The sequence below is a fragment of the Mus caroli genome, unplaced genomic scaffold (genome assembly GCF_978045245.1).
Source record: "Mus caroli unplaced genomic scaffold, Mus_caroli_1 scaffold_8, whole genome shotgun sequence".
Lineage (NCBI taxonomy): Eukaryota > Metazoa > Chordata > Mammalia > Rodentia > Muridae > Mus > Mus caroli.
In genome coordinates this window covers 41,521,804-41,543,910 of record NW_028227263.1, presented here as the reverse complement: position 1 = coordinate 41,543,910, position 22,107 = coordinate 41,521,804, and the positions used below count along the sequence as shown (strand labels likewise).

Below are 22,107 nucleotides of genomic sequence, written 5' to 3'. Positions count from 1 at the left end.
TCTAAATATCTGTCCAGGCAAGGCCTTATTTATAGTAAGCAGCAAGTGGAGTGCGAGTATGCAAGGGTCTAATTGGAAAGCTACTGTGACCTTTAACATAATTGGCTGGTGCTGGGAGACATATCATAAACTTAATTTCTGCTTCCCTCTGCATTGGTGGTCCTTAATCAGGGGTGGTTTGTAACCTGGGGGTTTAAGTTTGTTGGGGGAATAACCTAGACCCAAGGTCTTGTTTAGGGTTGGCCCAGAATCTGGAGCTAGGGTTGGGTTTTGTTGGGCAAGGGGGACTTGGGAGACTTGGATACTATTGCTAGGTACCAGCTTGTTAGTTTATTTGAGTTCAAAGTTAGGGGATTTCAATGGAGTATGAGAAACTAGGAGTCAAACTCCAATTTGAAAGGTTCTTATGTTTAAACAAGGACATTGTCTGATGTTAAGCCCTTGGTATTATAAAATAATGAAACAAACACTCTATCATATCTTTGAAAGTTTTCCCAGGTTAGGCAAAGGCATAAACAGCAATGAGAATTAATACATACAGGAATAAAGGCTAACTTTCCAAAAGACAGTCCATATGTAACATTTGTCTGTTTTAAATCACAAGGGCACAGGCTCATCAAGGGTTAATTCCCATGCTGAGCTGACAGATTTGCAGGAATGCAGGAGCAGTTCCTCTGAGTGCACAGGTGATTTGATGATGATTTTGCTAAGTTACCTTCCTAGAAAAAGGAATAATTTTTGTAAATGAATTAAAATTGTTCTGACCTTCATGCATAGGCACAGAAAGCATAGACTGAACTTGAACATGTCCAGTAGAGAAAAGGCGATTTCTAAATTGAAATTCTGAAAGTTAGGGCTAAAATTGTGAAATAGCTATAAAACAATGACACAGTTTTTAAGAAGGGGCTTGTCCTTATTATTAAAAAGACTATAGTTTTTGTCACTAGCTCTGTTTGTTATGTAAAGGTTTCATGTGTGAAGAAAATCCTTTTAAGATAGTTAAGATAATCCTTTTAAGATAGTTAAGATAATTCTTTTAAGATAGTTAAGGTAACCTGTTCAGGAGGAGTCAGGAGTAAATATTTTTGTCCTGTCTGGGATTGTCTACTGCAGCTGTTGGATAGTCCTTCTTTGACAAATGGATTGATTGGTCACCTGAGGCTGTTGAATTACCTCCATTGTGTGAGGGGCCTGAGGTAGGTCCCTTGCCCAGTTTTCCTGGTTTGATAAGATCCCTATATTATTAGGGATTACAGTAGCACCAGATAAGGGAGCTATGAGATCTATATTCGTTTTCCCAATGAAATCCTCTGACAATGAGGACATGGAGAAAAAAGTTTGGATTTCTGTTCTGATCAGGGTTAGGAATGTTAAAAGCCTGATATGGCTGTCTCCTGAGAGGCTCTGCCAGAACCTGACAAATATAGAGGAGGAAGCTTGCAGCCAACCATTGGACTGAGCTGGGGGTGGGGAGGCGTTGCTCTCTGATGGAGGAGATAGAGAAGGGGCTGAGGGAGCTGAGTGGGTTTGCAGCCCCATGGAGAGATCAACAGTGTCAACAGCCAACTCTCCCACACCCCGGAGCTCCCAGAGACTGGACCACCAACCAAAGAATACACATGGCACTGGTCACATAAGTGGCAGGAGATGACCTTGTTGGACATCACTTGGAAGAAATGACCTAGGGCCTGAGGGTGTTCAATGCCCCAATGTAGGGGAATGCCAGGGTGGGAAATTGGTAGTGTGTGTGTGTGTGTGTGTGTGTGTGTGTGTGTAGGAACACCCTCATAGAGGCAGGGGGAGGGGGATGGATAGAGGGTTTCTGAAGGGGAGACCTGGAAATGAGAAAACATTTGAAATGTAAATAATGGCTGTGAGTGGTGGCACACACCTTTAATCCCAGCACTTGGGGGAGCCAGGGCTACACAGAGAAATCCTGTCTCAAAAAAAAAAAAAAAAAAAAAAAAAAAAAGAAAGAAAGAAAGAAAGAAAGAAAATATCCAAGAAAGTAAAATTAAATAAAAAAATTTTACAGCAACTTCTGCTCTATTAAGACATTATCTACGGATATGTCTAGGCTTGTCACAAGAATAACATTCTTGGGTCATGTCTGCCTGATAAAGCTTTCATTTTCCTTGGTTATTTAGAAATTGAGTTGTAGTCTTACCATGTAAAGTTGCTGTAATGTCCACATGCAAAAATATGGTGAATAATCTTGGTACATGCTCTAAAAAAATTCATAAATATTTTCAGATTTTTAATTGTCTTTAGAAGAGACTGACAAGTGGGTATAGCATTCCCAAAGGCCACTTGCTTTTTTATTTTTTATTTGTTTGTTTGTTTCTTTGTTTGTTCAATTTTATAGCCTCTGTAAGCTGAACAAGAGAGTCCCCAATGTTTTTCTGGTTTGTGTATTCTGGAGATGCTTGCCTAGTAGATACAAAAATCAAAAAGGTTGCTAATATAATACAGAAACCAGATTCTTCCTCTGAGTTTGAATTTTCCTCTTCTGATTCACTACTACCCTCCTCTGAGCTGCTTCTCTCAGACATTTCTGTTGAGAAATAGACAGTGTTCTTAATCCTAAGATAGACTGTAGTAATGGAATCCCATCACAAGGAGGTGAATCTAATGTCTCCTGAGCACATATGGCATTTTGCCATCCACTGATGCCTTCCTAAGCACACTCCAAATAGCAAACGCTGTAAGGGGCATGCCCAATCCTCCATTCTCTGTAAACATGTTTTTAATATCTAACCCTACTTTCACCCATGCATCCACATCTACAGTTCTCTCCCTAGAAACCAAGGACTGACCATTTGTACAAACTGAAGAAAGTCAGTCAGCTGGCTAGTGCTAACTTTAATGACTTTTTCTTTAATAGTATGCTTAATAACATCCCTAAATAGCTCTCTGTCTGTAGATTCACATTGTAATATCTTGAAAGATACCCACAAAATGCAAACATCCCAGAGCTGATGAATCCTGACTTAAGATGGGTGCTGATCTATGTACATAACTATTTATGCAAGACAGACATTTGGCTTTGGCTTGCTTAAAGAAGAAGGAAGTCCTCTCAATAAAAACAGTAGTTAAGTAAGTGGGTTATTCTCACATGTATCTCCAAGCTCACCCCCATAGTTCCACGTTAATCCTAGTTATTTTCAAAACTCTCTATTAAAATATTTACATAAAGCAATAATGTTTTCCTATCTGAAAACTAATTCCCATGTTCAAGTTGTTGTATTTCCCTGAATAAAAATGTTAAACTTCATCAAAAAAAAAAAAAAAAAAAAAAGATGGGTGCTGACAGCTCACAACAGAACAGTTAGGCACTGATAGCACCTAGTATCAGCCTCTGCTGATGGCAGCAGGCAATTAAAGCCAGAGCTGATGGCTCCTGGTTTAACCAAAGTATTGATGTTACCCAACCAAACCAACCAGGTGCTGATGGCTCCTACTATTAACCACAACAGTAAACAAAGTCAGAGCTAATGGCTCCTGGCATAGCCTGTGCATTGATGGTGCCCCAATCAGCCACAGTTGATGGCAGTAGGCAATATCAACTCCCATTTCTCACCCTCAATAACCATGCACTCCCTAGCCAAGGGGTTTGCAGGACCCAGTTGAGAGTCCTATCTGTGTTGATTTACCTTCTTCAAAGTCCCTGTTCTAAGGCAGCAGTTTAGATGCTGGGAGCCTCCTGACCTGGAGCAGGTTGAAATGGGATACAGAGTAGGACTCTGGTATAGCTTTAAAGACTAGTGGTCTCCAGACATTCTAGCTCTCTAACTATTCTAAAATGCTGATGATAACTTTTAAAAAGCCCTAGGGCTGGTGAGATGGCTCAGTGGGTAAGAGCACCCAACTGCTCTTCCGAAGGTCCAGAGTTCAAATCCCAGCAACCACATGGTGGCTCACAACCATCTGCAACAAGATCTGGCGCCCTCTTCTGGAATGTCTGAAGACAGCTACAGTGTACTTACATATAATAAATAAATAAAATAAATAAATAAATAAAATAAAAAGCCCTAAAAACTGTCTTGCCCTTTCTGAGGGTAAAAAGCTGCTGGCTTAGAAATTGACACCTCTAGCCTAACAGAGGGGTGGGGTGGAATTAAGTAATGTGACCTTTGTTCTATCTCAGCAGGAACTGCTCTGTTCTTTCAGCCAGCTCTTAGGAGGAAAAAGGGACACTTTAAAAAGTGATTATATTATAACCTTTATCACTAAATTGTAAAAAAGTTTCCTTTGAAAGCTTGTTGAGTAAAAGGGGAAAATGGATTGAATGAAGAAGGAGGATAAGGGAAAATTTTTTTTTTAAGAAGTATACTATCAAGAAAAAAAAAATTCCTTAGCTCAATTCTGACTCTTCTCTTTGTCCTCAGCACTTAAACCTCTTTCAGAATACATGATCAGGTAAAAAGTTCATTACAAGTTTATATATTCCATCACAACAAAGTTTACAACAGAGAACATATAAATGCATATCCATTAGGAATAATTATCCTGTTACATTATCAGCTGTCACAGCTCCACAGGTTCACTGAGAGTTAAAAACCATATTTAAAAGCCTGCCTGGTGGCACATGCTTTTAATCCCAGCACTTGGGAGGCAGAGGCAGGCAGATTTGTGAGTTCAAGGCCAGCCTGGTCTACAGTTTGAGTTCCAGGACATCCCAGGCTACCTAGATAAACCCTGTCTCAAAAAACTAGAAAAAACAAACAAACAAACATAATTATTACTGAAGTTTTGTATAGATAAAACCAGTCAATATTTTATCTTCTCTCCTACCACCTATAATAAATTCTTAGTGCCCTTTTTATGACCTTTGCTTAATGTGTTTGTTGTCTTTTTGAATGTGTCCTGAGTAGTAGAAAGTCTGGTAACCCTCTAGAAGCCATTAACTGGTGACACATGGGAGACTGACAGAGTTCTCACTGAAGTTTTGACTATCAGAAAAAGATCTAATAGCAGTTCCTTTATAAAGAGCTTAGTAAATAGTGATATAATTTTAGGAATTCTTATAAGATCATCATAAAGAATTGAGAAGTCATCTATCTGTCTATATAGCATCAATCCAAGAAGGTACATCTTCATAGTTTTACAGAGATCTGCTCAAAAAAGTGGGCTAATTCCTAGTGATTGTCACATATGTTTAATAATAACAGGAAAAGCATCTTAATGGCAGGATTCTTTCCTAAAATGATTTCCCCCCTGGCCTTACCTAACAGAGTTTCATCTTAGATTTTAATCTAAGGGGGTCATCTCAGGAAGATCACGTGCTAGTTATTAGCTTGTCTTATGATGACTCCTGACAATATCTTATTAATACTTTCAGTCTAAGGTATTGATCATTGCTCACATAGCATTTCAGAAGACTTGTAAAACCACGTGGGGTGTAGTGTGAAGCAAGTGGGAGATGATGTGAGAGTTCTGGTGTCTGTGGCTAGTTCTGCAGATTGCCACCTTCTAGCAAGACACACAGTGTGAGAAGAAAGCCAAGCCTGTGGCCTTCCTGTTGTGGCCTCTGATGATGGGTCTGATTTAAAAACAGTCATCCAATGGCACATACAGTGGGTAGCAATCTACTTACTTTCCCTCTTCCCTGTATCTAATCAGTTCCTCTAGGATATTCTGAACACTGGTATATAATTTTTGTTGGATTTGAAATGAAATTTTCCACTTAAAAAATCTCTCCAGTTTCACATTCTGTTTGCTTTTCAACTGTAGTTTGTTTTGTTGTGCCAGGAAACATCTGTGACCCCCAAAAGACCACCAAGGAGCCAATTCTGAAGCAATAGCATCAGCATAGGTCTCTATTCAAGCAGGAGCTTAGACTCCCTGCCAACCCTGCCACAGCAGAAAGGTGGAACCCTGAGCCCAATTTTAGGCAAGCATTTATGGAGGCAAGAAAGGGGTGTCTAGCCTGATATACATTTGATTGGGGATGGGAGGGGCATTATGGCCTTTAATATAATTGGCTGGTGGTCTGAGGCAAACCATAATCTTAAGTTCTGCTTTCCTCCTGATTGGTGGTTGTTAGGAAGTGAACTGCCATGAACTGGCTTGAATCCTAGCGGTACAGATTTGTTGGGAAATAACCTGGAGACTGGTGCTAGACCCAGGCTTTGTTGGGGATAACCTGAGAACTGATATTAGACATAGGTGTTGTTGACAAGTAGCCTGGAAACTGGTGCTAGATACCAGCCTCTTAGTTAACTTGAGTTCAACCTTAGGTCAGACTGTTTAAGTTGAATTCTGAACTGAAAAGATTTAGTCTCTCAGTTTCTAAGGATAAAAGTGTGGTATAGAAAACTGAGATTTTCCATGGAAAATCAGTAAAAAAAATAATGTGATGTATGAAAATCATGATGGCAGAAAGTGATACCTAGAAATTGTTAGGTCACATATTGGACAATATATTCCCTTTTTCATATATTCAGCTCCATTTCTCTGTCTGCCTTAAGGTTGGGTTTTCCTTGTAACTAATTTACAAAATCACATCAAATAAAGAAATGATGTCAAACCTGCCATTCAAGTCTTTCCCTCATGTTGTTAACCCCACTCAATGAATGTTTCCACCATGGACCCATTTCTTTCTTTCTTTCTTTTTCTTTTTTATTTAGGTTGAATTTAAGAAGCTTTACTTCTGTGCTCAGCAAAGCCAGTGGAATGCTGGCTCCTCCTTATCCTGGGCTCAGGAGATCAACAGGGAATAAACTTTCTAGGTCCTTTTTATAGGGCAAAATCTGTGTTTTTATTTATTTATTTTTTTAAAGAAATTTGCAACATTAAAACTTGGTAAGTAAAATACAAAAGCAAAGCCGGGCGTGGTGGCGCACGCCTTTAATCCCAGCACTCGGGAGGCAGAGGCAGGCGGATTTCTGAGTTCGAGGCCAGCCTGGTCTACAAAGTGAGTTCCAGGACAGCCAGGGCTCTACAGAGAAATCCTGTCTCGAAAAACCAAAAAAAAAAAAAAAAAAAAAAAAAAAAGCAAATAATTTAGTGATGATTTGGCAGAATGTCTTATGCTTTTGCCATATGTCAAGATGGATTCAGGGTGAAGATCACAGGGATCAAGTTGCACTCCAGAAAGGTTCAAGGTGTAAGGGTCCAAGAAGCACTGAAGAAAATATCCCAGACTTAAAAAGTACTCAAAAGCAAAGAGCATTTGCCGAAATCTAGCATGTAAGTGTCTACCATTCACTAGGATGGAAACAGAGGTGTGGTCTTTGTAGGCTCAAATTAAAGCAGATTAAGGGAATTCCAGTGAGGAATAAGTAACCTTTATCCTGATTGATGGGCCTTATTTCCAGGGGTATGGGTGTCACTGAGATTGGTTAGGGCTCTAGGGATTTTCTAGGGAGAGCTTAGAATCCATTGCTGACTCTTCCTGACTGTTTTTGCCTCAGGACACATGACTAGCCTGCTCTTGATTGACTGACCTTAGACTGTGGTGTTTTTTTCTGGAACTGGTTTATTCTGTTCTGGGAAACAGAATCTTAGATCTAGTCTTGAATTCGCATTTTCCAGCCTGCCATGGAGTCAGTCTAACTCCAGCCTCTCAAAGAAAATATCAGTTCAAATTCCAAGAAATAACAACTTAAGTTTTATAACCAACAGAAAAACTTTCTTTTACATTATAAAAAGCTTCTGTAAGACTCTGACAAGCCTTAACTTACCAGATTCCTCGAGTGAACAAAAGTGGAGGATTGAGGCCAAATCAAGAGGAATTTTGTTTGTTCCAACATGCTGGGAGTCACCCTGCAGAGAGATAACTACCATGGGCCGCTTGTTCACTGAGTTTTATGCAGTTTTCAGAACAGCATCCATTAGGCACAATGTGATTGATAGAACAGTGTGACCTTTAAACTGATTGGTCTTTAGGAAATGAGGTGGCCAACAATTGTCTTTAGGTGGCCAAGAGTCTGTCCAACCTGCAAAATGTGTCTACATGCTCTGGGCCTCCCCAACCCACAGATGGCTGATGGTCACTCCACCCACCCTGTGGTCTGAGGAATGTAATTACCCTTTCCCTTCCAGAGGGGTGCCTGAGTGCTCTATGACTTTTCTCTTCCAGGAGAGGAGGGTTCTGGTGGGATTTTCCAAAGGTCCTGAACTGGCCTCTTCACTTCTGATCTTAAAATTGAATCAGGCTGGATCATTTGTGTGTTAGCCAGCACCTCACATGAGAGTGTGGGACACAATTCTGTTCTTAAACTAGCCTTCAGGTGGATCATTTTTTCCCAAACTTTATTGGGGACTATGATGGCTACTCTTGGTGGTCAATTTGACTACATCTGGTGTTAACTAAAAAGCAAAAAATGGAGGACACACCTATGGTTTTCTTTTGTTTTTCTAAATTGAAGAGGGAGAATAAACTTCTGATCTGAATCTTTGAGGAAGACACACTTTAATACATATCTGGAAGGGAGAAGATAAATTTTGAATCCAAATCTCGACTCCAGATCTAATCTAGACAACACCTGCTACAAGACAAGGACATGGGAAAAGGAAGCTTTTTGCTCTTTGCCTGTTTAACCTTACCTTGGTAGCAAGTCCATTTCTGCATTGATATTATAGCCTACATTTTAGTGATTCCACTAATTACTTAGTCATTCTTATTGGTGCAGGAAGGAATCTCCTTTTGATTTGCATTTTTGTGATGACTAAAAACATTTTTTTTTTTTTACTTTAGTGATTCCTGGCCATACAAGATTCCTTTGTTGAGAATTCTGTTTAACTCTGTACCCCATTTTTAAATTGGGTTATTTGGATTGTTTCTGTCTAACGTCTTGGGTTCTTTCTTTATTTTGGATATTAGCCCTGTGTCAGATATAGGTTTACTACAGATTCTCACTCTGTAGGATGCCATTTGTTGTTTTATTGACAGTGTCCTTTGTATTACAGAAGCTTTGTAGTGTTATGAGTTTCCCTTTATCAACTATTATCTTATAGCCTGAGCCACTGATATTAAGTTAAAGAAATTGTCTTCTGAACCAATGAACTCAAGGCTATTTCCCACTTTCTGTTTTATCAGATTCAATGTATTCAGTTTTCTGTTGAGGTCTTTGATTCACTTGAACCTGAGTTTTGTGCAGGCTGATAAAATATGCATCTATATGAATTCTTTTATATGCAGACATACAGTTAAACCAGGACCATTTGGTCAAGATACTTTCTTTTTTTCCATTGTATGATTTTGCCTTCTTTGTTAAAAATCAAGTTTCTATAGGTGTGAGGGTTAATTTCTGGGTCTTCAATTGAATTCCATTGATCAACCAGTCTGTTTTTCTATCAATGCTATGTAGGTTTTGTTTTGTTTGGTTTTGTTTTCTCCACAGTTGCTCTGTAGTATAGCTTGAGGTCAGGGATGATGGTTCTTCCAGAAGTTCCTTTATGTTACTGATCAGTACTGTTTTAGCTATCCTGACTTTTTCTGTCTTACCATATGAAGTTGAAAATTGTTCATTCAAGGCCTACAGAGGGTTGTATTGGTATTTTGATGGAAATTGCATTGAGTCTGTAGATTGCTTTTGGTAAGATGGCCATTTTCACTATGTTAATCCTATGGATCCATAAGTGTGGGAAATCTCTCTGTCTTCTGATTTCTTCTTCAATTTCCTTCTTCAGAGACTAGAAATTCTTGCCTTACTGATCTTTCACCTGCTTGGTTAGAGTTGCACCATGATATTTTAGATTACTTGTGGCTATTATGAAGCGTGTTGTCTCTCTAATTTCTTTCTCAGCCAGTTTTTTTTTTTTTTAAATGAAGGAAGGCTACTAATTTCTTTGAGTTAGTTTTTGTATCCAGCCACTTTACTAAAGTTGTCTATCAGCTGTAGGTGTGCTCTGGTATAATTGTGTATTGCTTATGGATGCTTTCATATCATTCACAAACAGATACTTTGACTTCTTCCTATCTAATTCGTGTTTTCCTTGATCTCCTTTACTTGACTTACTCAAGTTCTATGTTAAAGACATGGGGAGAGTGTACAGCCTTATCTATCCCTGATTTCAGTGTAATTGCTTTAAGGTTCACCTCACTTTATTTGATGTTGGCTATTGCCTTCCTGTATGTTGCTTTATGGATAGGTATATATGCCTTGTATCTCTGATCACCCCAAGAATTTTAACATGAAGGGGCTGTTGTATTTTGTCAAAGGCTTTTCACCATCTAGTGGTATGAACATGTGATTTTTTTCTTTCAGTTTTGTATATGGTGTGTTATGTTAATTGATTATTGAATATTGAACCATCCCCACATCCCTGGGATGAAGCCTACTTGACCATGGTGAAATGATGTTATTGATGTTTCCTTGGATTTGATTTGTGAGTATTGTATAAAATTTTTTGCATCAATATTCATAAGAGAAATTAGTCTGAAATTTTTTCTTTGTTGAACTTTGTGTCTTTTACATATCAGGATGACTGTGGCCCCATAGAATGAATTTTGCACTGTTACTTCTGTTTCTATTTTGTAAATTAGTATTAGGAATGTTCATATCAGGTAAAGTTTCAAAGGCTTTTTTTTTGGTTGGGAGTCTTTTAGTGACTATTTCCGAAAAGGCTATAAGATGATTTAGGTAGTTTACCTGATCTTGAGTTAACTTTGGTAAATATTATCTGTCATTTTTGATTTTGTTAATTTGAATTCTCTCTCTCTCTCTCTCTCTCTCTCTCTGTCTTTTAGTTAGGTTGACTATGGGTTTGTCTACTTTTTTGATTGTCTCAAAGAACCAGTTCATGGTTTTTTTAATACTTTGTATTGAACTCTTTGTTTCTGATTAATTGATTTTAACCCTGAGCTTGACTATTTCTCAAAGTCTACTACTCTTAGGTGTGTTTGTTTCTTGTTTTTTCTACAACTTTTAGGTGTGCTGTTGTCTTAGGGTTTGTATTCCTGCACAAAGGTCATTACTAAGAAGCAGTTGAGGAGTAAAGGGTTTATTCAGCTTACACTTCCATGTTGCTGCTCATTACCAATGGAATCAAGACTGGAACTCAAAGTGGAGTTTTCTGGGAGCTCAGAAAGCAGGAGCTGATTCAGAGGCAATGGCAGGATGTTACTTACTGGCTTGCTTCCCCTGGCTTGCTCAGCCTGCTCTCTTACAGAACCCAAGACTACTACCCAACTTTGAGGTATGCAGCTCAGTTACTAGTGTGAGACATTGTCGATGTTATTATCTAGGCACATAGTGCTTTGAACTTACCACTTAGAACCACTTTTATGGTGTCCCTAATACAATGTATGTTCAGTATTCATTTATTTCTTTTTTTTAATGCTCTTTTTTTAATTGGGTATTTATTTCATTTACATTTCCAATGCTATCCCAAAAGTCCCCCACATGTTCCCCCCCACTCCACCCCCCACTCCCACTTCTTGGCCCTGTCATTCCCCTGTATTGAGGCATATAAAGTTTGCACAACTAATGGGCCTCTCTTTCCACTGATGGCCGACTAGGCCATCTTATGATTCATATGCAGCTAGAGACACGATCTCCGGGGGGAGGGGGGTGCTGCATATTTCATATCATTGTTCCACCTATAGGATTGCAGATCCCTTTAGCTCCTTGGGTACTTTCTCTAGCTCCTCCATTGGGGGCCCTGTGATCTATCCAATAGCTGACTGTGAGCATCCACTTCTGTGTTTGCTAGGCCCCAGCATAGTCTCACACGAGACAGCTCTATCTGGGTCCTTTCAGCAAAATCTTGCTAGTGTATGCAATGGTGTCAGCGTTTGGAAGCTGATTATGGGATGGATCCCCGGATATGGCAGTCTTTAGATGATCCATCCTTTCGTCACAGCTCCAAACTTTGTCTCTGTAACTCCTTCTATGGGTGTTTTGTCCCCAATTCTAAGAAGGGGTAAAGTGTCCACACTTTGGTCTTCGTTCTTCTTGAGTTTCATGGGTTTAGCAAATTGTATCTTGGGTTTCCTAAATTTCTGGGCTAATATCCACTTATCAGTGAGTACATATTGTGTGAGTTCTTCTGTGATTGGGTTACCTCACTCAAGATGATGCTCTTCAGGTCCATCCATTTGCCTAGGAATTTCATAAATTCATTCTTTTTAATAGCTGAGTAGTACTTCATTGTGTAAATGTACCATATTTTGTGTGTCCATGCCTCTGTTGAGGGGCATCTGGATTCTTTCCAGCTTCTGGCTATTATAAATAAGGCTGCTATGAACATAGTGGAGATTATTGTCTTGACACAGTTTTTTCTTCATTCAATAGTGAGTTAGGTTTTTGTGAGTTTGTAAGCTTCTGGTTTTTCTCCTGTTGTTGTTAACCAGCTTTAATTTATGGTGGCTAGGATGCAGGTAGTTATTTCAATTTTTTATATTTGTTGAGACTTGATTTGTACCCAAGTGTGTGTTCAATTTTGGAGGACATTCCATGAGGAACTGAGTTAAAGGTATATTCTTTTGTGTTTGTATAATGTTCTATAAATACATGTTAAGTACATTTGATTTATAGCATCAATTAGCAAAAGCTTTTCTGTTTAGATTTTCTCTATTGGTGAGAGTTGGATACTAAAGTCTCCTCCTATCTTTGTATAATTCCAATATGTAACTTGAGCTATAATAGTGTTATATGACCTTGGGTGTACTTGTATTTAGTGCACAGATATTTAGAATTAGAATGTCCTCTAATTGGATTTTTTTCTTTGATAAGTATCTTTATTAGGGTTTTACTGCTGTGAACAGACACCATGAGCAAGGGAACATTTTTAAGGACATTTAATTAGGACATGCTTACAAATTCAGTCCAGTATCATCAAGGTGGGAGCATGGCAACATCCAGGCAGATATAGTGCAGGAGGATCTGAGAGTTCTAGATCTTCATCTGAAGACTGCTAGTAGAAGACTGGCTTCTAGGAAACTAGCATGAGAGTCTTAAAGCCCACACTCCCAGTGATACACCTATTCCAACAAGGCCACATCTAGTCTGACAGGGCCATAACTTCAAATTGTGCTACTCCCTTAGCCAAGCATATACAAACCATAACATTCCACTACCTGTCCCTCATGGGATTGTTTAAACATATGAGTCTATGGGGGACATACCTAAGCATAGCATAATGAAAAATACACTTATTCCAACTTCCAAAGCCCCCAGTCTATAGCAGTCTCAACAATGTGAAAGGTTCAGTCTCTTCTGAAATTCATTCAATCACTTAACTATAATTTCCAAAGCCAAATAGGAAACCAGTTGGGCCAACTCCAAACTCCACATGTCCATGTCTGATATCAAAGCAGTCTTCAGATCTCCAACTCCCTTTTCATCCGTGTTGACTACAACAAACTTCTTTCTCCTGGCATGGTTCCACTTCCTTTTAGCAGCTTTCTTCAGCAAATAGATAGCCCATGGCTCTGGCTTCCTGAACATCTTGGGATCTCCAAGACAACTTCAGTTTTACAGCTTCTTGTTGCAGTGTCTGGGATCCACACATGATCTTCTAGACTCCTCCAAAAGGCTTGAGTCACTTCTCCAGCTCTGTCCTGTGTAGCAATCTAAGCTCAGGTTGATCCATTCCCCTGTCACTGCTATTCTTGGTACTGATCATCCCTTGGTACTTGCATCTCCAATACACTGGGGTCTTCCACTACAATTAGGCTTAACCAATAGCCTCTCATAGACTCTCTTCATAGTGCCACACCTCAATTCCTTTGCATGACCCCTTCAGCCCTGTGCTGTCAACAACACCTGAGCCAAAAGCTTCACAAATGCCCTTCCATTACTTCTCACTGTGCATCAAGGTTCACCTATTCTTGATGTCCCCTTCTTGCCTTCAAAACGAGTACCACCTGGGTGACGTTTACACAGTACCAAATACAGCTGTAACAAGAGTTAAAACCTTGGCTATCTCAGAAACACAGCTTCTTTGTGCTCTCAGAAAACACTTCCCAGATATCACCTCAGTGATACTGGTCTCTTCTTAATCAGAGCTAATTCCCTAGCTCCAGGTAACCAGCAATTGTCCCAGTAATCCCTTCTATTTTTCAATCTAAAGCCAGAGCCACGTGATTGAAGTTGGCAAGTTCTGCTGCTTGCAGTAAATGAAACATGGTCCCCTTTATTCAATTACCACCTTTCTGTGTTTAAACTCCCTCTCTGCCTAAGCTTGGCTTTCCTGGGATTTACTCTGTAGATTGAACTTGAACTCAGAAATCTTCTTGGCTCTGTCTCCTGTACATCTGGGATTAAAGGTGTGTACCACCATGACTGGTGTTAAGTTTAAACTGGAACCTACTTTGTCTCAGGTTGGCCTTGAAATCAGAGATCTGCTTGGCTTTGACTCCTGGGATCAAAGGTGTGGAAGACCATACCTGGATCTAAATTTAGCTTGGTAGGATCTTGCCCCCAAGTACCTTAATCTGTTATCTCCTAGAACATAGAATTCATTTCCATTTCACTTCCTGGTGCTTCATTAGTACTTGAACCATATACTTTCCTTTCTAAGCTTGCTAGTCTTCTTCTAAATGCTCTTCATGAGACTTAAATGGAGAACAAAGTCTCTGCTGGGCTTTTTTTTTTGTTGTTGTTTTATTTTGTTTTTTGTTTTTTGAGACAGGGTTTCTGTATATAGCCCTGGCTGTCCTGGAACTCACTTTGTAGACCAGGATGGCCTCGAACTGAGAAATCTGCCTGCCTCTATCTCCTGAGTGCTGGGATTAAAGGCATGTGCCACCATTCCTGCCTTCTGCTGGGCTTTTCTGAAACTTCCTTTGTCAATGCAATTAATCTGAGTCTCTTCACCTTAGCCTCAGGAAGACTTTTCAGACTAGGGAAAAAAGTAGCCACATTCTTCACCACAATACCACAAAAAGAGTCTTTATGCCACATTCTGAAATTTTTCTCCTTTGAAATCTCTTGTGCCAGGTCAACACAATTCAAATTACTCCCAGCAACAAAGTCTTCCATATTCTTAGTAGGATGAAACATTAAGCCTCATTAAAAGCATTCTACTGAAGTCCACATCCAAAGTCCCAAAATCCACATTTTTTCAAATAAAAGCATGGTCAGGCCTATCGCAGCAATACCCCTCTTCTGGTACCCACTTCTGTATTAGTCAGGGTTCTGTAGAGTTACAGAACTTGTGGGTAGTCCCTAAAGGAATTCATTGATGAGTTACAGTCTGTAGTCCAACTCCCAACAATGGTCAGTAGCAGCTGTGAATGGAAATTCAAGGATCTAGCAGTTGTTTAGTCCCTCATGACAAGCAGGCAAAGGACAGACAGAGATAGCCCTCCTTCTTCCAATGGTCTCCAGCAGAATGTTTATCCCACTTTAAAGGTTTTATTCCAGCTGACCTTGAACTTGGAGATATCCCTGTCTTAATCTTCTGGAATCCATAGCCACTATGCCCTAACATCTCCATACCAAGATCCAGGTCAGAAACTTCTATCTCCCAGCCTCCAGATTAGGGTCACTGGTGAGCCTTCCAATTCTGGATTTTACTTCTTTCCAGATACAGTCAAGTTGACAACCAGGAATATCCAGTATAACCATCATACCAGGATCTAAATTTAACTAGGTAGAATCTTGCCCAAATACCTTAATCTGTTATCTCCTAGAAGATAGGATTCAGTTCCATTTCACTTCCTAGTGCCCCTGTCGTAATTGAGCCATATATTTTATATTTCTCCTTTCTAATATTTTTACACTTTTCCAGAGATCTCTTTCTTATGGTCCAGTCAAGGCCTTCTGGTGGAAGATGTCATCTAATCTACTGAGTATACTGCAGTTGACATTAGGATAAACAATGACCTTCAACCTACATTCTGTTTCTTTAGTGTTTTTCAGTAGGGGCTTAGGCCCAAGCATTATGTTGTTGGGAATCTATTCACAAAGAATTCAGTAATTAGTAATAATGACATTTTATATTGTTGTTTTTTTTTTTATCAGCCCTTGACTGTGTAATACACTTTGCAGGTGATTCAGTCACCCAGTTTATTCCATCATGGTGACACACTCCCACTGGAGTGATAAGATTAACTTTTAGGTGGACCATACCAGGCAAATCCTACATTTCTTTTTATTTTTGAGAAAAGGGTTATTTGTGTTTGAGAGTCCAGATCCCTTGATTTCTTAGAAAACCATCTTAAAGAACCCGACCTAAGGTTGAACACCAGTTAACGAACAGGCCAGTACCTATTACCAGTTTCCAGGTTACCCCCTCCCCAAAGAAGACCTGTGTCAAGCACAAGTTTCCAGCAGGTTACCTCCCCAAAATACCCAGGTGTAACACCAGTTCCAGGTTATTTCCCAACAAATCTGAACCCCCAGGTAACAATCCTGCCCCTGGCACTTCACTTCCTAACACCCACCAATAAGCAAGCAAAGAAATAAACAAACCAAAAAAAAAAAAAAAAAAAAAAACAAAGAACAAAAAAAACCCAAACAACAAAAACAAGAATTTAAGTCTATGGTTTGGTTCCCAGTAAGAGACAACTATATTAAAGGGCATAAAAGACAACTATATTAATGGCTTCCCAGTTAGATGTGTGCAATGATACCCATCTCTTCTCTCTATAAAACTCGCTTGAATAATGCAACCACAGTGCAATTGCATGGGAATCATTCTTAGGTGGTCTTTTGGGGGTTCACCAACTGTCCTTTGCACAAAATGGTCCAAATTGACCTTGATCTTTATCTCATCCTATCATGGCTTCAGCTCATGATCACTCAGTTGGCTGCCATTACCTAAATCAAATAGACACAAACATACACACACACACACAATCACAACCCACAAACAAAAATCACACACACTTCACACAATAAACACACTAAAAATAAACTACATCTGAAACAAAATTTGTCTTGGTAAGTGTTGTATCTCCATATGAAGCAGTGAAACCTGATTTTGTTTTTCTCCATTTTCAAACAGAGTGAACAAAATTCACCACAGTTTTAATAATATCACCACATAAGTTCAAATTTATCTTCTGGTTATTATGGTTGGGCATACCAATGATACAAATGTAGGCCTTGCACATTTGCACTAATTTCTTTACCTCTGCCATGTAACCGCAGTTCATTTCCATTATTACATTCAGTTGAGAATTTTCTAAGTTGTCAGACTGTTCTTGAAGACAAGATATCTATAGAATGCCAATTGCTTTCTGTCTAATATACTAATCCCAAATGAACAAGGTGTTAATTTTAGATGAATATTCAAGTTACTAAGATCTTTGGGTGTGCTGAGAAATATTTTATCAAAATTATAAGGAATTGATCATTACTTACATAGCATTTAGGAAAACTTGGAAAAACCAGTCAGGTATAGTGTGAAGAAAGTGTGAGATGATGCAAAGTTCTGGTGTCTGTGGCTAGTTCTACAGATTGCCAACTTCTAGCAAAACACACATTGTGAGAAGAAAGCCAAGCCTGTGGCCTTTCTATTGGGGCCTCTAATGATGGGTGTGGTTTAAATACAGCCACACAAATGCCCTTACATTTAATAGGATTATACCTACTTGTCCTCTTCCCATATCATATCTAACCAGTTCCATATGAATGTTCTGAACACTGGTATGTAATTATTGTTGTGTTTGAAGTGGATTTCCCCACCTAAAAGAATCTCCTACATGGTCCTAGAACAGTGGTTCTAACCTTCCTCTAATGCTGTCTGAAGTTTCAATACACTTTTTCATGTTGTGACCCTCCCCCAAGTATAACATTGTTTCCCATGCTACTCTGTTACTGTGACTTTGCCAGTGTTGTTGAATTGCCAGGTGAATATCTGATAGGTAGGATATCTGATATGCCACCCTTGTGAAGGAGCCATTCATCCCAAGATAGGTTGAGACCTACAGGTTGAGAACACCACACTAAGCTTGTGTAACCAGTAATCAAGTTTTCTTTAGGTCACATTTTTCATTGCACCAATTACTAACTCTGTATATCTTTCAGAGTGGAGCTTCCTCTCCTACAACGAGGAAAGTTTTTCATCCCAATGGCAGAATTTGTCTTCTTCCAGCTTCATAACAGGCTTAAGAAGTACTTGGGGCCCGGGTGACCAGAGGGCACACTGAGGCTGATGGAGTTTTGGCAGAGACCTTGATGGAGCTCCTGAAGTTTGTCAGTCACAGACTCTGCAAGTCCCACCTCAGCAAGTCCCACCTCAGCCTTTTCCATTTGTCTTTGATGAACACCTGATGCCACACAGGTGCTGATCTTCAACCTTTCTCTTTCAATCTCACAGCCTGAGTCTAGAAGCCAGGAGTTCAGTGGTGTCCATGACCTCCCCCCACAGACAGGGTAGGTGGTAACTCTCTGGGAGAAAAGAATCCTCATTTAAAAATCTGTGAGTAATGATTCCTGTCTACACCAATGAGACCATGTTATAAACAGGTTCAGTACACTCTTCCAAGAGTGTACCATACTGATTTATGTTCATAAACAAAACATAACATAGCATAACAAAACAAAAGAAAACATAACAATAAGGAAGAAGACAAGGATTATGAAGTAACAGAATTTATTTGGTCAAAGAACTGTTGATCACACACAAAGAACAAGAACTTCTATTTTTACAGTGTCTACTATACATTTTCTGGGAAAGAGGTTAGAAAGGGCAGTCGCAAAGCAACTGAGTGAAAACTCCAAATATCAAGAGCTCTAGCATGTTGATTTAGTCTCTACCCTCCTCAGATTCCAGGAGTTGCAGGAGAGGATATACAGTCCTCCCCTAGGTTTCCGGCTTTATTGTCTTTAGCCTGTACCAACACCCTGGGTAAATTTTTCCACATCCAAACGATGATTCTCAGTCAGTCAGCAAACACGGGCAAGGGACCAGAGGAAAGGTGGATGCCATAGGAAGGCCACATGGGTGAGGCATTGTTTCTGCCTGTGACAGAGGTCCAATTCTCTTGTTCCAGAGGCTTCAGGTGGGCAGTTTGTCCACAGGAGCCAGTGTAAGTGGGTGGGTGAGTACTAGCGAACAAGCAGAAGCTTCTGCCCTTGCTTGTTCTTGTTCCCCTTCTTCGATCTTCGTCTCCTTTCCAGTCTACAAAGCTGCCCAGTGTTCACAGAGTCCTGAGAGGTGAGGAGCCTGTCAGCATTGTGCAAGGGTTGATTCTCTTTGTCTGGAGCATCCCTGCCTCAGTTTGCAGTGCATATAGGTTGGTAAATCACAATTGCGTCAGCGGGCCGATCAAGTTCACCTTCAGTATTCCTGAGGTTCTGCCCAGGTTTCTGGTGGTTCTGTTCCTGAGGCATGAGTTTGGTATTCTCGTTTCTGCCCAGCTTTCTGGTGGTCCTGTTCCTGAAGAACTTTCCCCTCCCCTAAGGAGGTTTCTTGGGATGATCTCTTCTCCCTGTTTTCGAAGGGCTTTCCTGCATCTTCTGTGTCAGGGCTTTTATTATGTTTTTTTTCCCGTGATTTCTTCAGCTGGTATTCGGCGTTGAGAACCTCATGTATTCTGCCCTCTTGCATGTCGATACTATCCTTTTTGAGGTCATTCTGCTGCACATAGAAGAGCACATAGGCATTCTCATTCAGGACAGAAGTCACATCGCAGCTGGTGACCTTAGTATCATCCATCTTGTACCACTTCCCATGGCCAGCTTTGACACAACAGAAATAATGTCCACTGTGACAAGTTGCACCTTCATGGACTAGGACGGCATAGAGGGCATAAGGCAAAGGTCCTTCAGTAGGCTGGGACAGGTATGGCTTCAGGTCAAGGAACTCCGGGTAGCTTACTTTTCTGTCCAACTTTTTACCCATGGAGCCCGAAAAGCGCTTTAACACTAGCAGGAGTACCTTTGGGGCACTATAAACCTTTAGGGTCTTAGAAGCTGGCATCTTCTGTCTACAGCTACCACAGTAGTAGGAATTCTCCCCACATAGCTCTTCTGCCTTCTCTGTATCCTGCAAGGCTTGCTTCACACTCTGAGCCGAGCTGATATCCAGGGGGATGTCCAGGAAGGGATCATAAGAATCTGAGGTGCCCTGGCAGTGGTGACACTTGATCTGAGATCTCCACCAGCCTCCAAATATATCATGAATGGGTGAGCTGTCCTCAGAGGTGGGTTCTGATTGTCTGTGCACTTGAAGGCAGGATTCATGCATGGTTTCCAAGGTGAACATGAGAAACTCATGGGCATCTTCCTGCTTGCGCTTGTGGAAGGGAGAGGTCAAAATCTGGGAGGGCTTCATGACATCCCCTGAGTGGGTGTGCAGGAGACTCTGGGTCACATGGGCTTCCATAGCACACATCTTACAGCCTTCTGGGAAACAACATATCTGAGTGTGCTCTTGGGACAGCATGTAGTCAGCTAGAGGTGGTGTGTGTGTCAAGCACTGCAGGGCTGCATTCAGGTAGCAGCTGTTGCCTGTGTTCTGGAGCCCGCATCCCGGTCCTTGGGGGCTCTCCCAACTCAGACTGTGCTTGACATTGGCAGCCAGCTCCTCTACCACCTGAGCTTCATCCTGATGCAGCTCTGGGGCACTAGGAGGTGACAGGGATGGATCTGCTATGGGACAAGAATACAAAAAGTCTTTAGGGCATGCCAGTGGCCACATCCTTTACCTTCAGAATCCATTCTAGAAAACCTGACCTAACGTTCACTTCAGGAAAAATAACAGGACAGTACTAGCATTTCTTTCCAAGTTACTCCCTCTCAACAATCTCAATAAAGAAAACACTCAAAAACACCCACAACCAAACCAAACATGAACCTAAATCCAGTCTCTAGGTTACACCCCCAACAAGACCAGTGTCTCCACGTTATTACTCCAACAGATCTGCACCGCCACGTTCAAAGTCCAACCCCTCCCTAACTACTACCCATGCAGAGGGAAGCAGACATTCAGCCTATGACTCCCAGGACCCACCATTATGTTACAGGCCAAAAAACTAGCCAATTAGATGCTTGCACAGTAACCTACACCCCTATGCTTGCTGATTACTGTAAACCCTTACCCTGAGAGATATTCATGGCTCATTATCCCCAAGGCCTTCCTGCTGGACAGTGGCTCACAGTGGTGCCTTAGCTAGCTGGCATAAAAAGGCCTCACAGTGGTTGCATCTCATCAGTTCCTGTCTGGTTTGGGTGGATGACTACTCTTTCCTGGCACTACACATGCAAGCTGCAAAAGGCCTTATGATGAGACTCAACTTCTTAGAAGAGCAGAGCAGCCCTTTTGTCATCAAAAGCCTGTCCCAGCACACTCAATTCTTCCTTATGCAGGTCTAGGGCAGCCAGAGATGACAAGGCTGCTGGGGGACACACAAGATGTAAAGACCTTGCAATAAGACTCACCTTCTGGGAAGGAGAGAGCAACCACCATGTCTCCAAAGACCTCTTCAAATAACTTGCTGGAGTCTTCTAAGGGAGCAGAAGGAAGTCTTTCCCTCCAGAGAATCTCTGCAAGTGAGGACCATTCCCAAATGCTCAGTCTTTTATACTCCAGTCTTGTGGCCACGCCTACAGTCTTCCAAGGACAGCCCATTCTAGACAAGCCTCTCCCAAGTTGGGTGTGGTTTCTGCAAAGCAGCTCAGTAATCTCATCTCTTTGGAGTGAATTTCCCTAGCTCCAATGTCTTAAGCTTGGGTTTTACCTGGAATAAAGTTACAAAACCATGTCAAATAGAGGAATTGATGACTACACATGCCATACAAGAGTTTCCATTACCTTGCTAACCACACAGAACCAATATAAACAGCCTAGGCTTTGTTTTCCTTCCTTTTTTCTTTCTTTTTTCATTCCTTCCTTCCTTTCTTCCTTCCTCCTCCTTCTCTCTCTCTCTCCATCTCTCTCTCTCTCTCTCTCTCTTTCTTTCTTTCTTTCTTTCTTCCTTTTTCTGTTCTGTTTTCTGTCTTCGCTGATGTTGGATTTGCAAGGAGATCATTTCTCTGTAGCAGATATATTTCCAGTCAGGGTCATACCTTCTATGCAGTCATCTAGTCCAGTAAGTAGACTTTTGATTCTCTCGGGGGGGGGGGGGGGGGTGGCGGTGGAGGGGGGGGGGGAGAGAATGACCTTGAATCTACACTCTGCTTTTTAAATATATTATCAGTATCCAAGTATACAAAGCATTTTGATGTAATTGTTTTACCCACTACTTACTCTCTAATTATAAGA

At 40.6% G+C, this 22,107-nt stretch overlaps 1 protein-coding gene across 1 annotated transcript; it reads right to left on the bottom strand.

The window, feature by feature from the left end:
- Positions 1-18,950: 18,950 nt before the first annotated feature.
- On the bottom strand, positions 18,951-21,312 carry LOC110287778 (ubiquitin carboxyl-terminal hydrolase 17-like protein B). Its single transcript, XM_021154314.1, is given in 3 exon segments — positions 18,951-19,251; positions 19,253-20,495; positions 21,285-21,312. Coding segments are annotated over 3 exon segments (1,572 nt in total).
- Between the last annotated feature and the right edge of the window lie 795 nt (positions 21,313-22,107).